Below are 23,376 nucleotides of genomic sequence, written 5' to 3'. Positions count from 1 at the left end.
GCATATATTACTATCCCAGGGATAGCATATGCTGCATTCTGGTCTCCTCATACTTCTTGTTCTGTAATCTATAGTTGGATATGGCTTTGTTGTTCCCCTTTAAACTTGATTTAAATACTCAGGTCCTACTTCATCCCAGACTCATCCTAAGTGGCAAATGACTTTGTCTCATTTTAAATTATGTTTTCTGTCCCATCTTGGCATTTGGGGCTTCAATATGGAAATTTTTAATTCAACTCAAATACAAAAAAATACCATTAAGAAATTCTTAAAATGTATAAACAACTTTCAGGACCTCTTAACTTTTTTAACTCCAGTTTATTTACTCTCTGCTGCCCTCTCCTGGGCACAGGGAATGGCTCAGTGGTATCAAGAACTAGGACAGTTTTTTTCATCTTTAAGCCTCAGAATAGGTTAAAAGATGAAATTACAGTTAAGCAATTCACATTTTCTTTTAACTTCACATCATCAGTTTAAGAAAAAAAACCTTTAAGTTTTATAATCTACATGTAATGCTACTATTTTTAAACCATCCTAAATGCTGTCATAATATTCCATGGAGAAATTTGGCTGCTTCTTAGGAATAAAAGAATGTTATATATTTTTCTACATATCATTAGAAAAAGAGAAGTGCCTACCTTTGCAGATAGCCCAAGCATCTTCATCACATTTCTCACCACTTGTTCTCAATTCAAAAAAATTATATTCTTCAAGACTAAGAAGACCATTTCCATCTAAATCAATTACTTCAAATATGTCTAATAAAGTTGACCTAAAATTATAAAAATAGAAAATGAATTCTTGTCTTTAAGACAACTAGACTAAGGAAGGTTGCTATGAGGAAAATATTCAAAGGAAGTAACTTTTGTGAACTATTCTGTATCCAAGTGCATTCTGGGCTCAGTCTAGTAATAAATGATATAAACAAACTTCTAAAGCAATCATAGTATCTTAATACAGAGTAGAAACTTAATAAATACTAGTAATTTCCTTTTTTTCCTCCCGTTCCTCTCAGGCTATGGGCAAATCTTAACATGGATAATCAGGGTAAAGGAGAATTACCTAAGTTTTGGATTCCATATTTGACAGCTATCAAAATCAAGAATCCAACTATCAGGATCTATTTCTAAAGGCAGTGTCTAGTGGGAGTGATATTAGTAGATGTGTAACTAATGTTGACTTGTCAAAAGTTTGGAACCCAGAAATTAATGATAATCTCAGATTTTTGAATGGATGGACACTTTCAGTTGTGTACTAGAATAAGTTCTTTTAAAAATATATATTCATGGTTCATAACATCATACACACATATTGTAGAATGATTAAATCAGACTAAATAATATAGCAGTTATTTCAAATATTCTTTGTGGTGAGAATATTTATAACCTACTATTTAAACAATTTTCATGTTTACAGTACATTGTTGTAAACTATAGTCACCAGTTATGCAACAGATATTCTTTTATTATTATTCCTCCTGCCTAAATGAAATTTTGTATCCTTCAACCAACATCTCCCAATCATTCCACTACACCTAGACTCTGGTAACTATCATTCTATTCTTTGCTTATATGAGTTTGACTGTTTTAGATTCTATATGTAAGTAATATCATGAGGTATCTGTCTTTGTGAACCTGCTTTATTTCTTTAGCATAATAATTTCCAGGTTCATTTACATTTTCACAAGAATTGAGTTACTGAATTAAAATAGGAGGATGGGGTGGGAGCTAAACAAAGGAAAGGTAGAAAGACAGGCTACTGGTCTAGAGAGTTCAAATCTTTTTTTTAACTGTACTGGGAATTGAACCCAGTGGTGCTCTACCTTTGAGTTACATTCCCAGCCCTTTTTATTATTTTTGAGACAATATCTTGTTAAACTGAGAAGCTGACCTTGAACTTCAATCTTTCTACCTCAACCTGGATTACAGGCATGTGCCATTGAGCCCAGCTGCTCCAGTTTAAACTTAAAAAACAAAAACTTACCTAAATTCCTCTGTAAGAAATAATTCTCCTGTTTCATCTCTATACACAAGTTGGGCTTCTTCTGTTATTGGTTTTCTTTCTTTCTTTAGCCTACAGCCAGTTGTAGAAGGAATTAACCAGTAAATTCCAGGTCCTAGTTCACCAGTCCATCCAAACACCTTTTCTCAAAAGAATTAACAAAACAAAACAACATGAGTCTTGATGACTTTTAATTTTCTTCTGAAAGGGAAGCATTATAAATTATTTTTAAAATCAATGTTCACCTATTCTATTATAGTTCTATAAATCTTTCACAGGCTTCAAATTATTTTCTTAATAGTAATCCAAGTACAAGACTGTTGGATTTAGTTCTTTATATATTTTAAAAATTGCCTAAAACTATAATAGATAGAAGTTGTATATCTTCTAAATCTTCCCCAGTAATCTTCACATATGTTTATAATGAAAATGTCTTCAAAGAGAAAAAAGACTAATCTTAGGATAATTTTTTAATGCAAACACTGAGCTCCTTTGAGAAAAGTAAAATTTCCAGATTATGGTTTCCTGCTAGGATTGAAATATAAATATATAATATGTAAACCAGATTCCAAAGACACAAAATAAAAATTTTTTAAATTTAAATAGTCCATTATTTGTATGAATTAAACATTTTTGTAAAAGCCCAATTACGTAGAGTGGTATTTTACTACTTATGTAACATGTACTATTAAAAGAAGATGCAGAATCCCAGATAATCCTGCCTTATATAAAACTATATTTTCTATCAAATATTAGATATTTATAATGTAGTATCAAGACATTTGTATAGAAAAACATTTTAGTTTCCTATAAAACAAAGCAAATAGTATTCCTCTCTATACCTTCTAAGATCTTTCTGGAACCTAAACATTTCATATAAACAAGGTTCATCTGTCAAATATATTAAACCTATGTATTTTCTAATTATGTATAAGAGCTAAACACAATTATTTGCCCTTTAATATGGACTAGCCCAGAGGAATTCTGTCAGGTATTGTGTCCAAAAATTCATTTCAAAACCCAGGCAGAGTTTAGTTCATCCTGGAGTTTCACACTCAAAATACAGTATTATTTCTGCCCCGACTTGTAAGGGGAACCATAATCCTAAGGTCACCATGTCCTACTTTGATACAAGATACAATCAATATAACTGAAGGTCATTTTGAAGACTAAAAATTTACCAATCCATCTTTTGGAAACCATAATCTTTTAGATTGTCCAGGTGTGGACTTACAAACAAGACTTTAAAAAAAAAAAAGATTTTGCCGCTTACTAATATATGAATGGCAAATAGAAAGTTTTTCATGGGCACCAAACTCTTCTTAAATAATTTGAAACTAAAAATACAGATTAAAAAGTCATTTGTAAATGACATATTACCAATACACAGAAGTCTGTATACTAAAGTGGTAAATAGAAACTCTTTCAAAAAACTTTATTATGGCCTTGCTACCACTAATTTTTTTTTAAACACATACAATCTCATGAGAAAGCAATTTCATCCATAACAAAATGGGAAAAGCCATTGTTTTAGGTGATGCTTTATCTTGAACTTAACATTGTAGTCAGTTCTGAAGAAGAGTCAAAACATTAACTTCTGCCATTTTATTTTTTTCTTGCCTATAACTATTCTTGTCTGTTAGGAAGCCTACAATAAAGACTTTTATATAACATTCCATCAGGGGAATGTTTGTCTGTTGTTGGGCCTATATAAAGATTAAATATGATATTGCAGTAAGCCCTTGAATAGTATTATTTCTGTTGGTTGTGTAGCAGATGTATTTTGTAGACCTCATAAAATAAACAGTCACATTTATGTATCTACTTCACATATTTGGCCTTTGAGTAAATATATAATTAGAAAATATAAGAACAACTCCAAGGGTATCATATAAAAACATTTAAAAGCATTTCTTTACATCAGTCAAATTTTGAGTCTATAATATAGACTCTATGAGTCAAGCCTGAGGATAGTAATCTTTTTCTCTTTTGCAGTACTAGTATAAGTAAGACAAACATTCAGAGCAACTTTTCCAAATTTTGGAATTGCTTGTATTTGGGAGGGGGGCATCTACTGGTATCAATCTTTTTTATTAAGCATAACAAAAAAAATGTTCACATGTGAGGCATAGGGCATTTAGAAAAGAGGAAAATAAAATATGATTTCAAACAACTTACAAGTAATGAAGTCAAACCTGCCAATTAATCCTCAATACTTAAAAATCTCAGCAAACAAGAAAATGTCCTTCACAATTAATAAAACATATATATATATATATATATATATATATATATATATATCTACTTATTTAAGTGCTGTATAACTTAATTGATAGAATATAAATTAAAAAAAATAAATACAGAAAAATGATAATTTTCCCTAAACTTGAGTTAATACTATATTTTAAAATTAAAATTAGAAAATAAATATGTATACTTCTCTATTTCGTTGTTCAGTAAAACACAGGAGCTGTAGATTTGATTGACTTTCATTTTCCTTAAGAATATATAAGGCAGTATCAACTGATGACCAAGAGGATAGTTTTCCTACAAACAAAAATACCCAAACACATTAAAATAAATAATCACTTTTTGCTCTTTTCCTATTTAAAAAAGAAACTGTTAGGTTATTTCCCCCTTGGAGTTTTTAAAAAGAAATACACATTCCATTTTATATGCAAACATCTTAACATTTGCAATAATCCATATACTACATATAGTGACCTATGAAGACATTCTCTATATACTCACTTTCTAAAAATCCTAACTTTTCTTGAACTCCCCAAAGCTCAAGCTGCAGAGTAACCAGGATACCTGAAATCAAAGAAATGCAGACCTTTTCTGGAAGAGATGGGATTAGCACTGGCTTACCTGTGCTAGGTCCCAGGTAAAAGAAACCTTCTATGTGTTCACAACCCCAAAATTAAAATCTCCAGCTAGAACCTTTCATTTAAATGTCAGTCCCATATAACAAAATGCCTATTTGACATTTTCACCAAATTTCTGTTTGTAAAAATGGACTCTTGACCTTTTGAATCCCTTAAAAATAACTACCATCTATCCTCATCTCTGTATCAGAAGGAATGGTAACTCATTCTTCTGATTGCTCAATCCAAAAATCTTGGAATCATCTTTAAACTCCTGTCTTTTCTCACATACAAAACCAGTTCTCAGGATATCACTAGTTCTACTTTCAAAATATGCCCAGAATCTCTATCCCCCCTCCTGCATACACCCTAGTTCAAAACATTGCCATCTTTTTCTAGAATTCTGCAATAACATCCCAGGTAGACTCTTTGGTATCTCTTGATTACTCTTAAGTCATAAATATTTTCAAAAGATCAACCTGGGGCTGGGGCTGTAGCTCAGTGGCAGAGTGCTTGCCTTCGCGTGTGGGGAACTGGGTTCAATCCTCAGCACCACATAAAAATAAACAAACAAAATAAAGGCATTCTGTCCATCTACAACTATAAAAAAAATACAAACAAACAAAAGATCAACCTGACTGCTCTTGCTGAACTATAGGTCAGAATATATCCTGCCTTCTACTCATGATCTTCTAGTGCAGTAGAAAACTAAGAGTATTGCTCGAACAGTAAGAAAAAATGAGTAAACTACAATATTATAACTTTTCTTGGGGCTGAGGCTGTAGCTCAGTGGTAAAGTGCTTACCTCGTATGTGTAAGACAGTGGGTTCAATCCTCAGCACCACATAAAAATAAATAAAGATACTGTATGTTCATCTACAACTAAATAAATATTTAAAAAATTATAACTTTTCTTGAACTCATCAGACTTGAGGTCATAGGGCAACTAAGCAGCCTGAAAGACAGTCTTTTCAAAAGAGAGACCTGGATATAAGTACTGGCTTATCTGTGGTGGTGTAGCAAAGGAAGAGATGTCAGGCATCAACCAGTGGAAGAACAAAGAGGGCAAAAAAATATTTGAAGAAATAAAGGAAGATTTCCTAAACAAAATGAAAGACTAGAAGTCACAAATCCAAAAAGGTCAGAGAACCCTCCGCAGAATAAATGCCAAACAATTAAATCCACCAATCAAAACAATTATATCAACAACAAAACAAAAAAACACTTATATATTCAAACTGCTTGAAAAATCAATGATAAAGAGAAAATTTTGATTCTAGTCATAAGGAAAACTTCATTTCTCTAAGTAAAAGCCCAAGTCCTCACTAGGGGAAAAAAATACCTTCCAGTTTATGTCCTTGTTCCTCCTCATCTTGATTTCCTATTACTTTCTTCTTACCAACTACATTCCAGACACTCTAGCCTCCATTCTTCCAACACCAGCATACTCTCACCTCAAGACTCTGCATGCAGTACTTTCTCTACCTGGAATGCTCTGCCTCCTCCTCCACCCATCCTTTTCACCACCCCTACACCCATAAAACTTATTTGTTTGCCTTCTGTGGAAGACAGCAAAATGGCTGTCCCTCAAGTATTAACAGCCTTTTGCAATGTGATTTTGTGGCTCCTCCATCAAAGATCAAGTCTATTTCCCTACAATATTAATCTGGACTCGCCTGTGTACTGTACCAGTTCTAAGCCTAGACCTCAGAAGATCCTATTGTGCTTTCTGTTTTTCTTTTGTAGATTCTTGTTAAACCATGAAAACAAGGACAGGCTATCTTACTGGAGGATGAGAAGTCATCTGAAGCAGGGTCAAGCTGTCCCAGCTGAGACACTATATTCAGGAAAGAACCCAGCCAAGATCAGCAAAGGCCAGCCATAAACTAACCTGTAGTTGACCACAGATACATGAGATTGCCCTACAGAGAAAAGCCAAGCCTGCCTGGTTCAGACTATAAAAACTATCTACTACACATATAGAGTAAACAAATATTCAATTGTTTTTAAGTCACTGAGTTTGGGAAACTTTGTTATGAATCAGTTGATAATTGATAAACCTGTTTCAAAGTCTTTGTTCATATGTCTGTTATCTATCTATTGGTATTAGGGATTGAACCCCGGAGTGCTTTACCACTCAGTTACACCCCAGTCTTTTTTATTTTTTGAGATAGGGCCTTACCATATTGCTTAGGGCCTCACTGATTTGTTGAGCCTGGCCTCAAAATTGCAACCTCCCTGTCTCAGCCTCCTAAGTCACTGAGATCATACATCACTTTCTTAACAAAGCATAGACTGACTCCATTTTAACAGCAACCCACTTACCATAAACATTCACACCCTTTTCCCCTCTAAGTTTTTTCCCATAGCACTTATTACTTTCTAACATTTCATGCTTTTTCCTATTTATTACATTTATGTATTGCTACCCTCACTAAAACATAAGTTAATGAGAAGGGTTATTTTTATCTTTTTTTGTACTCTGATACACCTAAATTGATACTTGGCATATAAGTCTCTCAATAAATACTTAATAAATAAATGAATAAAGGAATAATTCATAAGAATACAGAGACTTAAGGCTAAATTTGCATGACTATCTTGATTCACCTCTGAAAAATTACTACTAAAATTATTATTTTAAAGTATCAACTATATTGTATTTTAAGTAAATGACAAAACATACAGGGAATACTTTCAAAATCACTGCTTTAGGAGGTGGGGGAAACTCCCTCTAGCAATAAAATGTTTATATGAAAACATAAAAGATTGACTTGGAACAATCAATATAAAAGGATATTTGGGCAAAGCATCCCTAGAGACATCTTTCAATGATTGAAAATTCTATATCAACAGTTTTTTTGTGTGTGGTGCTGGGGATTGAACCCAGGGCTTTGTGCATACGTTAGCACTCTACCAACTGAGCCATATCCCCAGCCCAGTTTTTTTTTTAATTATTTTTCAGTTGTAGTTGGACACAATATCTTTATTTTATTTATTTATTTTTGTGTGTGGTGCTGAGGATCGAACCCAGGGCCTCCCACATGCTAGGCGAGCACTCTACCGCTTAGCCACAATCCCAGAACCCCAGCCCAGTTTTAATAAACTTTTTAGATGGCATGAAATTACTAATTTTTAACTAAAAAGAATGTAAAGATTATTAATAAAGATTGTCTCAGTCACAGACATGGACTTCAAAGGTATTAAAAATTTCTTGCAAGTCAGGCACAGTGGCACATGCCTATAATACCAGTGGCTTGGAAGGCCGAGGCAGGATTGTTGGTTCAAAGGTAGCCTCAGCAAACGTGAGGTGCTAAGCAACTCAGTAAGAACCTGTCTCTACATAAAATACAAAATAGGTCTGGAGATATAGCTCTGTGGTCAAGTGCCCCTGAGTTCAATCCCCAGTACCTCTCCCCCAAAATTACTTGCAGTTTCATATCCCAAATTATGCTCCTACAGAACTTCTGTTAGACATATTAATTTTAAAATAATAAATGGAAAAGACTAAGATTAATTAGCATATAAACATTAATTCTGTATCATGAAGAAACAGGTAACATTTTATTTAATAAAACATGCTTTAAACACAAACAGAAACACAAAGCAACTGGTAATACAGTCAATGTATAAAGTAACACTATCTTTCTTGCAACATAATTATTTGTTTCTTACCTAGGCAGTTTATTTTCTTCACTAACAAAGACTACTAAGTACTCATATAAATGTTTTAAGAGAGGGTACAAGTTGATATTTTAAAAAATAAATAGAAAATTTAAACTTGCCTTCGACTTGACTCAGGTTTAATGGCTTAATTGTTAGATAAATCATGGACTTTTGAGCTATTTGCATCCTGTATTGATGACTAATGATTTCGCCATCCTCTTCTAAGAAGAAGCAGCCTTTTGATTGTATGTATTGCCAGTCCTGAAATGAAAAACAATAATATTCAAACAACATTTATTAAGTGTTTCTAGCATAGTTAATAAGAAGAAATCCAAGGAAGATATTTTTTAAAATGTCATTTTTAAAAATGTCATTGCCCTCCAAGAATGCGCAACTTAGGAAAGTAATAGGCATGACAGAAATTAGTCATAACTGGCATATTGTAGGTGCTCAACAAATATATATGGTCTGATTAATGGAGGGGTGACATTGCTATAAACTGAGTGAGCAATCAGTGAACTATGCAATGAAGAATCAACATCATTTGAAAATTATATAATAGAGAATAAATAAGAAAAACAAAGTTCACCAAAGTGGAAGAAGTATTGAAGCAAAGCAATAAATATATATATGTGTAATAATTTAAGAGTACCGCTAGGATCACAGTAAGAATGAAGAAGTAAGAAATACTAAAACAAATGTATTGAAAGAAAAAGTGATATTGTATTTAAAGATAAAGTTTACAACAACCAAAGTAAATACTTCAAATCAAGGTGACTAGAAGAACACTGAATAAAAGTTTCATAGCTACAGAATTATGCTAATAAATATAAAATATCATTTTGAAGAAAGACCTTTCTATATTGCTTCCACTACTTTGTAGTCTAGATAAATTCCTTCTCCTAGTCTGAAATAATGTGTCTATAAAGAATCTTATAACTAGAATTAAGTAAAATTTGAAAATGGCACATTGAACAGAAAGTAAAGAATTTTGCTGTTGTTATTATTTTTTTGTGTAGTGCTGGGGACTGAACCCAGGGCCTTGTCATATGAGGCAAGAACTCTACCAACTGAGGTATATTCTTTCTGGAGAGCAAGAATTCTTTATTGAAACTGAGAAACTGTACCATGTATGCAAAATGCTTTTCACTTCATCATTAGTAGGCTTGCCTAACTAATCTAAGACATATTTCTGTTCTATTCATAATGCCAAAAATAGAGTGCTAATGAGGCTTTGAAGTGATTTTATAAAGAAAGATTTTAAATGATATTTGTAAAGACATATAGATATTAGGCTCAAGGCTTTAATAAAATTGATAACTATACAAAGGGCAGGCATTAGCTCTATAACAATAACATCACAATCATTTTTAATCCATTATAGAAAGATTTACGATGGCACTGAAAAAGCAAGGCCAAAAATAATTTACATTGAAATTAATTTCTTGCTCATTTTTAAAAGACTACATTATATTAACATATGCTTATGCATCATTTTCCATGTAATAATTATTTTAATATTTTAATACATTTAAAATAAGAAATATAAAATAGAAAAAAATCCCTATAATTTTACATCCTACTCTGATTTCTATATAGTCCTTTCTAATAGTGACCTTTACAGAGACATATGTTTTTACATTCTAACAAATATCATTTTATGTTTTTGTTTTTAGTTTCTAACCTTATATTCAAAATATTCTGCTACTGAAAAAAAAAAAGTTGGAAGAGTCACACTTTTCAAAACTTACTACAAAACCACAGTAATCAAAATAGTGTGGTGCTGGCATAAAGACAGACGTATAAACCAATAGAATAGAATGGGCAGTCTAGAAATAACCACTCAAATATGTGATCAAATAATTTTCAACAAGGGTGCCAAGACCATAAAATAAGGGGAAGGTCAGTCTTTTCGATGAATGGGGCTGGGAAACTGAATATCCACATGAAAAAGAGTGAATTTGAGCCCTTATACCAAATAGAGAAATTAGCTCAAAATGGATGGAAAACCTAAAGATAAGTACTAAAACTACAAAACTTTAAGAAAACAGAGGGAAAGCTGACATTCTCTTTGGCAATGATTACTTGTGTGACACCAAAAGCACAGGCAACAAAAGAAAAATTAGGTAAACTGGACTTCATCAAAACTAAAAACGTGTGCTTCAATGGACATTATTAAAAGAGTAAAGAGGTAACTCATGTAATGGGGAAAATTATTTGAAATCATAAAAGGAAATTGTATCTAGAACACATAAAGAACTAAAAATCAACAACAAAAAAATATTAATTACCCTGATTTTACCTTGAATATATGTATTGAAGTATCACACTCTACTCCACAAAAATGTACAATTATTATGTCAATTAAAAATTGTAAATGTATAAAGAAAAAAACCCAAAGGAACCAGATCTTTAAAAATGGGCAAAGGAACTGAATGAACTGTATATCTTTAAAGATATACAGACAACTAATAAGCACTTGAAAGGATATGCAACCAACCATCACTAACCATTAGGAAAAGTCCAATCAGAACCATAATGTGATAATACTTTATCACTCATTTGAATGGTTGTAATACAAGGAGAAAGATAAAAAGAATAGAAAAGAAAGAAAATAAGAAGTATTGGTGGGCATGTGGAGAAACTAGAACCCTTGTGCATTGCTCATAAGAATATCAAATGGTAAAGCCACTGTGGAAAATGGTATGTTAATTCCTCAAAAAAAAATTAAACGTAGAATTCCATATGCTCTAGTAATTCCATTTCTGGGTATACATCTGAAAGAATTGGAAGCAGGGACTCAAAACAGATATTTGTACATCAATTTTCATAGCAACCCTGGTCACAATAGGCAAGGGGTGAAATTATTCTAATGTCCATTATTAATGGATGAATACATAGACAAAGTATGGCATATTCATACATTTACATATTTTTAACCCCAAAATGGAATGAAATTCTGACACATGCTATAACACATGGATGAAAGAGACATTAAGCTAAGTGAACTAAGCAAGACACAAAGGGACAAATATTATAGGATTCCACTTATAGGAAGTACCTAGAGTAGTCAAAATCAGAAAGTAGAATGGTGGTTTCAAGGGGCTGAGAGAAAAAGAAATGGTGAGTTATGTTTTAATAGGCCAAGTTTCAAATAACAAAGCCTTGGACATGGAAAGTACTAATGGTTGCACAACAGTGTGAATGTGCTTAATGGTACAGAACTGTACCTTTTCGATTAGCTGGGTCTATGATTAAAAATTGAGTGGACATATCATTATTTGCTTAACTATTTCTAAATTGTTGGGTGATTATGTTATTTCCAATTTCTCATTAACATAGATAATGCTAAAATAGTATGTTTCTCTTCTGATGAATTATTTCCCTGAGAACTTTTAGGAAAAAAAGCATCTATAATTTAAGTGTTTTGACATGTATTCCCACATTGCTCTGTAAAACAATGATGCTAATTTTACAAGACCACCAGTGACATATACTATAATAATTTTTACCATTACTTGATCCATACTGTGTTATGAAAAAAAATTGGGGGATGATGAGAGATGACTTCTTTATCAAGGTATGGATACATAAAACATTCATTCTATATATTTTAAATGCTACAAGTATTTTCTAACAAAAAATGATACTGTAATACTTTTATATTAATTTTAATTTCTCTGCTTACTTCTTGTAATACTGAACAGTTCCCCTAGGTTTATTGTATTTGTTTCCTTTCATGAGAACTGTTTATTCATCTCCTATTCTCAGAGATATACTGCAGACTGGGCATTTTCTTACTTATTTTAATAAATTCTTTTGACTATTTTAGATATCAACCACTCTTTCTATATATTTTCTCTATTTCCTTTTATTTTATTTTTGCTTAATTATCAACAATGTTAAGTTTTTCACATGTATTTTTATCTTTTTAAAGATTTCTTCTTAAACTTAAGATCTTAAGATTTGATCATTATGTTGAACTATGAACATTACTAAAACTAACTGGTGAACATTACTAAAACTAACTGGTGAGTTGTTTTAATAGGCCAAGTTTCATTAGTCATTAATCACATGCACTATCACAACTTTGGGGCATAAAACATGTATTTTTAACTCTGAGAAATTAAGATATAACAAATTATTTGAATTAATCTTAAGTATAGTGCCAATGATACAAATGTCATTATATATGATATTTCAAATATATTCCTATGAGGTAATGTGGATTAGATATGAATTAAGAGTCTTTTTTTTTTCTATACTGGGCATTAACCCCAGGGTTTCACATATGCTAGTCAAGCATTCTGCCACTGAGCTAATTAGTCATTTTAATAAACAGAAATTGAGGTAAACAAAGGTTATACAAGCTCAAAGTTTAAGAAGGAGTTTACTGAAATAGCAGTTCTAGAGTGCAAGACTTTGGATCAATGCTTTTACCATTCAATCATGTTTCTAAAAGAATATACTATCAGGGTACCAAATACAAAACTTTTTATTATCTTTAACACAGTGAGGTTCACACTTGAGCTTGAGCTAAAAGTTTGATTACTAATAAGTAAGAATATGCACAGATTATTATTTAGCTTCCCTGTCAATCTCTGTTTTTAATTTGTTCTTTCTAGTTATACCCGACAATAGACTATTTTGACATATCTGTACAAACATGGAATATATTTTATTCTAATTAGGATTCCAGTCTTGTGGATGTACACGATGTTGAGATTCATTGTGGTATATTCATGTATGTACATAGGAAAGTTATGTCAGATTTATTCTTTCTATTAACATAATCAGTACAACTTTGGAAAATGATGACTGCTTAAAGGCAAGAAAGAAAAGATATCCTTATATGGGTATTTTAGACAAATTATTCTTTGAGACAGTTTGAACTGATTCTGGTATTAAATGTTTTCCTTTCAATCAATTTTGTTTATACCATTATCAGATGTAATTTCATTTTATAAATATATATTTTATATTTATCTATCTGGAATGGTAAGGGATAATAATTTATGATTACAAATACATGTTGATGAGTATCCCTTATCTAAAACTTTGACACTAAAAGTGTTTTAGATTTCAGATTTTTTCAGATTCTGGACTATCTGTATATACATAAGGAATGGGATCCAAGTCTAAACATGAAATTCATTTTGTTTAATATGTTATTTATTTATTTATTTATTTATTTATTTTTGTATTGGGGATTGACCCCAGGGGAACTTTGCCATTGTTCTACATCCTCAGTCACCACCCCCCTTTTTTTGAGACAGTCTCACCACATTGCCAAAGGCTGGCCTTAAGCTTGAAATCTTCCTGACTCAGACTCCTAAATTGCTAGGATGACAGGTGTGCATGACCACATCCAAAACACATATATTTTATATACATAGCCTGAATATAATTTTATATAAAATTTTTAGGGTGTCTGCATTTTAACTGTACCCCTCACATGAGATCAGATGTGGAATATTCTACTTGTGCTTATCATGTTGACACCCAAAAAGTTTCAGATTTTGCAGCATTTGGGATTTTCAGAATAGGGATGCTCAACCTGTATTAAAGTTAGAGAGAATCTCAAAAGCAAGCCAGTTGCATACTTCCTTTTTGACTGATTAAAAAAAAAGTCTGAAAAATAAAATGGTAGGTAAATGCCACAGTTCTCACTGATAGCAAAACCAAAGGTGTAAAGTAGGTCTTATTTTCTCTGTAGTCTACCAGTTATATTCTAAGTTTTACTTCACATTTAAATATCTGCCATGCTTTTCTAAAGACAGTTTTTAATAGAAACTTCTTGTTTATGATGTTATTATAAGAAAGTGTAATGAAGCTTATTATTCAAATTACCCATGCATTTAAGTATCAAGATAAACTTATTTAGTTTTCTTAATAAGAAAAAAAATCCCATAATTTTGTAGCTGCAACATTTCCTATACTTGTACTGTAATTATGGTATAGTAGCTCCTAATTGTTTAAATGAAATTAATGCATGTATTGGTATATTTGTCTATAGTGAGTAGTAAATATAATTTGTACCACTGAGGAAACTCAGATAGAAGGATTTTTCCATAGCTGATGGTACTTTAGGGGCAGTACAGACTGACAGAAGATGACTTTATAAAAATCTAGCTGGGAAGAAGTTAAATATTAGAAATCTTCCTAAGTTCCAATTTCATAAAATAATGCAATAGTAGAAGGGAATTTATAAATTACTATGGAAAGACTGCCTAACTATATATTACAATATTATCTATAGGTTAATAAGATGGAAAATGGTAGAACAGCAGCTATTATAGGAATAAGACAAATGCCACATGATTGATACCAACTCAACTTCAGTATAAAAATTAGACTGTTCTGGGTAGTAAATAACATTACTTGGAGAATTTATAGCTCCACTGTTCAAAAGGAAACATTTGATTTCTTAAGATATTTCAGAGTTAATAAATATACAATGCTCTTTCTTTTTTTATTTTTTTTTAGTTGTAGGTGGACACAATACTTTTATTTTATTTATTTTTATATGGTGTTGAGGATCAAACACAACTCCTCATACGTGCTGGGCAAGCGTGCTCTACCACTGAGCCACAACCCCAGCCCTATACAATGCTCTTTCAACTTAAAATTTCCTTGAAAATAGATAGACTTTCAATCACTCAATACTTTTTCTCTGACAAAAATTTTACAAATTAAAACAAAAAAGTACTAATTAATTGGTGGCTCATTCAAATAAATGAATTTGAAAGGATTATATATTAAGTTGACAAGTTTGAGTATTATGGGAAAAATGTAAGGACACTATAAGTTTTTTAAAAATTTTAGAATAATAGAGTATGAAATTTCATGTATACTTTTTGACAAAATAAAGCAGAAATAAAACAATAGCTTGTAATTCTTATATAGGGCATGAGGTGGTGCTATATTCTACCAATTCAAGTAAATTTATATAAATGTAAACAACTTTATTTTTCATTCATAACATATAAGGGAATGCTGAAAAGCACAAATTACACATTTTAAAGTGGAAAACAGCTATCAAAACAAATATACCAGTAAAATTACATTTTTTTAAATTACTGTAGTGAACTTCATTGTTCTGATATGACTAATGCATTGTTATCAAAATTTTAGGTGAGAAGAATTAGTAAGCAGTAGATCTGCCCCTGATTTTGTCAGAGAAGAAACTTACCTTCATCACTGTTGTTTTTATAAAGATATCCTATGCTTTTAGTAATGTTAAAACAAGTAGGTAAAAAGAGTAAATTTTTTGTTAGTATTTAAGAATACTTAAAAGGTTAAATAAATTTATAAAGAGAAAAATTGATATGAATTCTCCCAATTCACAGGTTAAACTGATAAACATTTTGAAAAAGAAACCACTGTAACAAAACTATATGGCACAATTTCATAAATTTTATGAAAAAAATTAATAGACTGACCTATTTTTAGTTTGAAATGATTATATCTGTATTGTTACGTAAAGAGACTTGTTATAAAATATATGTGTATACAACACATGAATATGGTAAACACACATAACATGATACATGTTAGTATATATTCTATATAATATAATATATAGACATTTATATATTCTATATAATATATATAGACATTTATAACATATAGGCTGTATAATATATGTGCTGTATGTGCATATAACTGTACAATACACAAATGTGTAACACATGTATTTAGGCATATTCTAGTTAAAAGTCTAGATATAGGAAGCACTGCATCTCAGGAGTTTACAACTCATAGTTTAGGGTCTACTCTAATTTTAGTCATGACTGCCTTAGCAAGGAAGTTGAAGCTATTCCTCTCTCAACAGAAAATTCCTGACATTCCTTAGACATTATAGAACCTAAGAAAATGGACAGAATTTAGGATTAAAAAAAAAAGAATAGTAATTCAGTACCTAAATATGGCCAATAGAAAGTAATACACGTGTATCATGGTAAAGTTCTTATTTTCCTCCAATAAATCAAGTCCTTCATTAATTGTATGAATTTATGTTTTAAAATGTGGCTACTGAGCATGGTGCATACCTGTAGTCCCAGCTACACAGGAGGCTAAGGCAGGAGTATTGTTTAAGCCCAGCAGTTCAAGACCAGCCTGGGCAAAATAGCAAGACTCCTGACTCAAAAAAAAAAAAAAAAAAAAAAAATCAGGTTTATGCTTACCCCATTACACCATTACAACAATTACTACAACAATTTTCAATTTCTGAAGTCTATCCCATTCTATATCCCAATTCCATACTTTTCTGTTCAAGATGAAATTAAAGTACCCAAACTTGTTTAAAGTAGATTTAAGGTATTTGAAGAAAATTAATCATCCTTTTAGAAATTTGTTCTGTATTTTTATAACCAAGTACTTGTCAGATAAACTCATAAATGTATAAAATTAAACAAAATACTTCAGAGTAAAATGATTACAAAGAACAGAATGCTGCTGAATAACAAAAAAAAAAAAAGATTTTTAAAGCTCGTGTAAGAAATGCCAGTTAGTATCAGGCATGGTAGCATGCACCTGTAATCCCAGTGGCTTGGGCAGCTGAGGTAGGGGGATCGAAACTTCAAAGCCAACCTCAGCTACTTATTAAGGCCCTGAGTAACCTGGCAAGATCCTGTTTCAAAATAAAAAATAAAAATGGCTGAGTGTGTCGCTCAGTGGTAAGTGTCCTGGGTTCAATCCCTGGTGCCAAAAAAGAAAAGAAAAAGAAAGAGAGAAAAAAGAAATGCCAGATAGTACATAACAGGGAAATACTGAGATCAGAAACAGGATATAAAGAGGTAAGAAACACAGGACTAACAAAATTCTCCAAATGACATTAAATTTATAAGAAAGTCACAGAATTAAAAAGTTGACAGTATGCTAACTTCTTTTAATCATTAAATCCTCTTAGTACCTCTCACTTAATTCCCAATTATCATAAGCATCATTCCCTATTTTTGGTGCCTTAGATGCAAAACTTAAGTGGACTCTTATTATACAAAAGCTATGGCCTACAGACTAATTTCAACATTACCTATTAGATCTGCCCCTTCCTTGCTAGGCCATGCTATCATAACTTTATATCTGGATAACTCTAGAGAGTCTCTCTAATTTGAGGTCTCCGTGTACAATACTAGAAAAACTTTTCTTAAATTATACTTCCATCATGTCATCCCATCAAGACTTATAGCCATTCCTTAGTTCCGTAATATTAACAAAGCTATTTTTTATTAAAGTGAATACTTTCTGTACCTGGTACTTAGCTAAATGCTTTACATCTGTTAGATGACTTAAATCTTTCCAAAACACACTAAATATTGATATTCCCAATATATAGATAAGGAAACTGGACTCAGAAGGGCTGAGGATAGACTTATCCAAGTTTGCCAAGTTATTAAGGAAAAAAGCTAGGATTCAAGTTTAGGTCTGTCTCTTTACAAAAGTCTTCATCAATACCTAAAATAATGCATGGCACAGAGTAGTCAATCAAAAATATTTGTTAAATTAATGAATGAATAAGTGAAATACTATGCTATATTATCTTGATATATACTATTAACAATCAAATTTAAAATTTCTATTTTTTAAGTTCAAGGTCCACATTTTACACTAAACAAAATAGCTGGCAAGCATTACTTATTTAGTGATTATTTGTTTGGGTGCACTAAATAAAAATTATGGCACTGAGAAAAAGTCTATTATTATTTAATATAGCAAATGCTAATCTTTGTGCTGGATAAAATTACACTTATTTACAAAATATTTTGAAAGAGATAAGTCATAGTTACTTAACTAAGTTAATTTAATTAGCACTTAAATTTGCAAAACACAGAAAGGTTCCATTGGTGGAAAATAATATTGTTGGGACACTAAATATTGTGTGAACATGTTGGACATGCACACCAAATTGCTTAGGGTGTATAGATTCCTAAACAGTCTGAACAAATTCCTTGGAGATAATGTTTTAAAATTTTAATATAGAACAAATGTCACTGTCTAGCAATTTAAAGATATAAGGGACTTCAGAGTTCAATAACAAATACAGAGTTGTTATTTGAAACAAAAATGTAGCTCTTGAGAACAATCAGTTCAGTTTTCTAACAGCAGTTATAGTATGTGGCCATAACCATTTTTCCCCCTTTTACAGAGGTCTCTAGGTGCACATTTTTAATGTATCCTAGCAGTTTCCAGTTAATGTTTTATATTTCTGTAGCTATTATTTTCTGTTGAAAGAAAACTAGTAAAGGTTGAGTCTAGAAAGGGAAAACAAAGGAAGAAGATCAATATTAACACTCAACAAATATTGACTTAGCAAAGTGACTTTCTTGTCTTTCTCTCATAGGAATTGACATTGAATGAATGATTTATTTATAAGAAATACTTATGGACAGTATTTGTTAAACAACAAAAATTTGCTTGCCAAAGTATATAATTACATATTCTACTCATCAAGTTAAAAAAATCAAGAGTCATCATTTTCAAACTAAAACCCTTTAAGTAATATTCCTTATTTATACTTTAAAACATTACAAGTAGCTTACAGGTAGAAATGCTGCATTCTACAGGAAAAACTTCAAAGAATTATTTCACAAACTACTGGGTCTCTATACACACTGATAGTTACTAATAAATTTAATGTCAACTGTTGTCATTAAAAGTTCATGTTAATTTCAGATACTATACCTTTACATTTGGCTCTGTTAACTTTGAGTTTCGATTACTATTAGCACTCATGGTGATTGTGAAGGAAACAGATGTTTTGAATTTTCTACTTGTTGACAGCAAAGGACTCCTTGTGTCACCTGTAACAAGTAATATTATTTGGTCTAATATTATGAAAAGTTGTAAGTAGGAGTTTGTTTATAAACACAGTGTAGTATATAACGTCTATTGTATAATTTTACTCTCTTTGTTCTTCCTATTGAAATAAAGTCAAAAATTTTATATTTATCAGACTTTAATGGCTCCTAATTTATGGGCTACTAATAAGATTCCTCACTTCAATATGTCACCTTTTAGTCTGAAATTTTAGTTTAAAAAAATATAATGAGCATAGCCAAGTCAAGTTCTATAATAAAATTTTACTTCAGTAGACTTTTACAGCTAAGAGTCTAGAAATGGTAGCTAACAAAAGTTGGATTCTCATTTGTTTTATCACTGATAAGCTGAGATAAAAGGAAATTTTTATTTGAGTTATGACCCTTCATTGCTGATCAAGAAATTCTTTTTGTAAAAGTACAAACCTTTATTTGAGAATGTTTCCTGGTCATTTTTTCTTATGATTCTAGGTGACTGTTTTGTTACTGGTGATGGGTCCCTTTCAGGGGGCCTTTCAACATGACTTCCAAACTGTTGACGCCTCAGTTTACTATCAACCTCCAGTTTTTCTAGTGTAGTCTTGAGACATTGTTCATTGGTTGTCATATATAATTTACAAAACTAAAGGAAATAAAAAAGTAGTCCAGTGGGTAAAACATTCAATCATACATCTGGGAGAAGAAGGCAAATGCACATTAGTAGGCAAGGAATAGACTGATAGATGGAATATATTTCTTATTGAACTTGGGAACTCATTTTATTTTCTTGAATCAGATTGACCAGCCTCAAGTGACCTAGTGAAATGCAGTCATGATTCAATGAGGAGGTCATACTCTGAGTGGAAATAAAATGTTACACAAGGAGAAATGATTTATTTTTTTTTACAAGATATATAGACTTGCATTTGTTCTAAATAATTTTTATGATTCGTCATTGCAGAAAAGGTACATTTCTGAGGAGAATCTCTATGTTTGTTTATGTGCCTGTATGTGCACACACATACATTTTAACTTGGTTATACAAGTTGAGCAGCCCTTATCTGAAAATGTTGGAACCAAAACTGTTTTGGATGTTTTCAGAGTTTGGAATATTTGCACATATATGGTGAGAAATCTTGGAGATGAAACTCAAATCTAAATATGAAATTCACTTGTTTCATATACACCTTATATACACACCCTGATAGTAGTTGTATACGGCATTTTTACTGTGCTTAAATTTTGACTGCTACCCTGCACATGAGGTCAGGTGTGGAATTTTCTACTTGTGGCATCATTTTGACACTCAAAAAAGCTTCAGATTTTAGACCATTTGAATTTTGGATTTTTGGATTAGGAATGCATAATCTGTACTATTTTTAATGTAATCATCATATCACAATTGTACAACTGAAGAGAATGACTTTGAGTACAATGAACACAACATATAACTGAGTCATTGCCAATATTAAAAAGATGTATCCCTTTAAAAAATACTTTTGTGGGGGCTAAAGGTGGCAAGTGGTAGATTGTCAAAAAAAAAAACTACCCCCCAAAAAACAGAAAAAAAGTTTTTGATGTTAATTACCTTGATTTAATCATTTAAGAATGTATACTTGTATCAAAACATTACCTGTATTCTATGAATATATATAATTTTGTCAACTATACCTTAATAAAGCCTGGGGAAAAAATAAAAATAATTTCCCTACTCAGAATGCAAATTTACATCAATATGAGCTTTTGTACCTTAATATAGTCAAATTTTCCATCAGCATTTACATCAGCCAAATTTATTATGGCATTTACTTCCTCTCGAGTCATCTTCTCACCTCTCTGAAATAAAACAAGATTTATTTTAAAACAACACGATTACCACTTTATTATTCATGGAGATTGTGGAAATACATTTTAATCTCTTCTATAAGTGTGAATATATGGCCTCATTATAAATCAGAATGAGTATCATGTCAAGCAATGATAAGATTGTAATATATAATAAAACAGCAATTTTTATTATATTTCATGAAAATATGCTAAATTTTAATTTACTAAATTTTAACAATTACATATCATTGTATCAGTTGTAACTATTATTGAATATAGAGTAACGGTCTCTTCTGACAATGTACCAAAACACAGAACAGATTTCTTATCCCATTTATACTTTGTTTTACTTATCCCATATGAACCTATCTCTGATTTTTTAAGACCATTGGGCAGGAGAATAAGAAGACTGCAACATAGGCTCAATTTTATACTTATTTACAAAGAACTTTTTATCCAAAGGACCTCTAATTATATAAATAAACAGGTGATTCATTTCACCTGAAAATGAAATAATTATTTTTAACTGGAACTTTGATAGCCAAAGCTAGATTTCCAGTTGTTTTGCAAATATGAACATTACAAAACAGTTTCACAGATCTTACCTTTGTTAAAAATTTATAAAGGTCAGTATGTAAAATACAGCCATCATCATTTACATCTAATTGCTTAAATGATTTTAGCAGTTCTGCTTTTGAAGTAGGTTTTTCCTTCTTTAAAATTATACAAAAATCATCAAAATTCAGTTTGGCAGTTTGAGGAGTCCAATACTTATTAATGGTCTTTTGAGATGGATTTCTTCCTGCATACTGAAGAGCTGTCCAGTAAAAAAGTATTATTTGTTATTGTGACACTTGGAATTGGTATTTAAGGTGTAATTTTTCTTCCAGTCATTATATATTAAACAAAGTTCATATATACCAATATATTATCTTTGGTGTTGACAATCTAGTTGTTATTGTATGTCTGACTTTTGAAAACAAACACATATATTCCACCAGCTAAAAAGAGTCTTGATTTATTAATGCCACCAAAATTAAATGAATTTTCACTGTTCTGATAATTTGGTTCTCAACATACAAGTTTTGAATAACCAATAACACCTGATTAATTTAAGAACTTTTAGAGAAAAAAAATGATTAAAAACACCACCCACTTAACTGTTTTGAGAACATAAGGATAATGACAAAAAGCTTGAATTATTACTTTTTCTGCCTTAACAAATACTTTAAGTAAAGAAGAGCCATCATCATTTACATCTAACTGCTTAAATTATTTTTGCAGTTCTGTTTTTGAAGTTCTTCCTTCTTTAAAATTATATAAAATTATGAAAATTCATCTTCAATCATTCATTTTAAGATATTAATGTCAATAAGGCATGATATCTAAAATGTTCACCATTGCTAGACAGGCTTTCCAGAAAATGTTCCATGTCAACTGTATGCACAAAATAGTATACAGGTGCAGTTACAGCTCTGCTAAAAATCAAGAATGTCAATTCCAGTTAAACTACATTTCATTTTAAATCATGGTCTTATGAAAGAAAAATAATGTGGAAAAAGTTGTGTTATTTTCATGTCATATTACACTAAAATATAATGGTTTTAAATAATTATAGGTATCTCTTTAGTCGGATAGAAGTAATTACATAATTTGCAAATAAACTTCTGCATATTAAGTTATAACTGTCTAAAATTAATAAATTATGTTTCCTGAACACCACAGAAGAAATTAGCAGAATTTTAAGAATAATACTACCAACTTCTATTATAAAACCTTATATTGGGTATTTCCACCTAAAATGAGAATTCACAGATTTGTCCCACATAAATCATACTAATAAAAGGTTAATCTGGGGCTGGGGTTGTGGCTCAGTGGTACAGCGCTTGCCTAGCACATGCAAGACCCTGGGTTAAATCCTTAGCTCCACATAAAAATAAATAAATAAAAGGTATTGTGTCCAACTACAACTAAAAAATAAATATTAAAAAAAGGATAGGGCTGGTGATGTGGCTCAAGCGGTAGCGTGCTCGCCTGGCATGCGTGCGGCCTGGGTTCGATCCTCAGCACCACATACCAACAAAGATGTTGTGTCCGCCGAGAACTAAAAAATAAATATTAAAAAAAAATATTCTCTCTCTCTCTCTCTCTCTCTCTCTCTCTCTCTCCCCTCTCTCTCTCTTTAAAAAAAAAAAACAAAAGGATAATCTGAACGTTTT

General features: G+C 31.2%; 1 protein-coding gene across 1 annotated transcript in view; it reads right to left on the bottom strand.

Annotated features, from left to right (window-relative positions):
- Efcab7 (EF-hand calcium binding domain 7) overlaps positions 1-23,376 on the bottom strand; it is a 44,052-nt gene that overhangs the window by 15,705 nt on the left and 4,971 nt on the right. The window contains exons 4-11 of the mRNA XM_026408733.2: positions 21,763-21,974; positions 21,080-21,166; positions 19,778-19,973; positions 19,218-19,336; positions 8,654-8,795; positions 4,439-4,548; positions 1,984-2,141; positions 639-772 (exon numbers count right to left, since the gene is read on the bottom strand). Coding sequence (XP_026264518.2) covers positions 639-772; positions 1,984-2,141; positions 4,439-4,548; positions 8,654-8,795; positions 19,218-19,336; positions 19,778-19,973; positions 21,080-21,166; positions 21,763-21,974 — 1,158 coding nt within the window. The remainder of the gene's footprint in view (positions 1-638; positions 773-1,983; positions 2,142-4,438; positions 4,549-8,653; positions 8,796-19,217; positions 19,337-19,777; positions 19,974-21,079; positions 21,167-21,762; positions 21,975-23,376) is intronic.

The sequence above is a fragment of the Urocitellus parryii genome, chromosome 11 (genome assembly GCF_045843805.1).
Source record: "Urocitellus parryii isolate mUroPar1 chromosome 11, mUroPar1.hap1, whole genome shotgun sequence".
NCBI classification, from domain to species: domain Eukaryota; kingdom Metazoa; phylum Chordata; class Mammalia; order Rodentia; family Sciuridae; genus Urocitellus; species Urocitellus parryii.
This window is presented reverse-complemented; position numbering and strand designations above follow the sequence as displayed.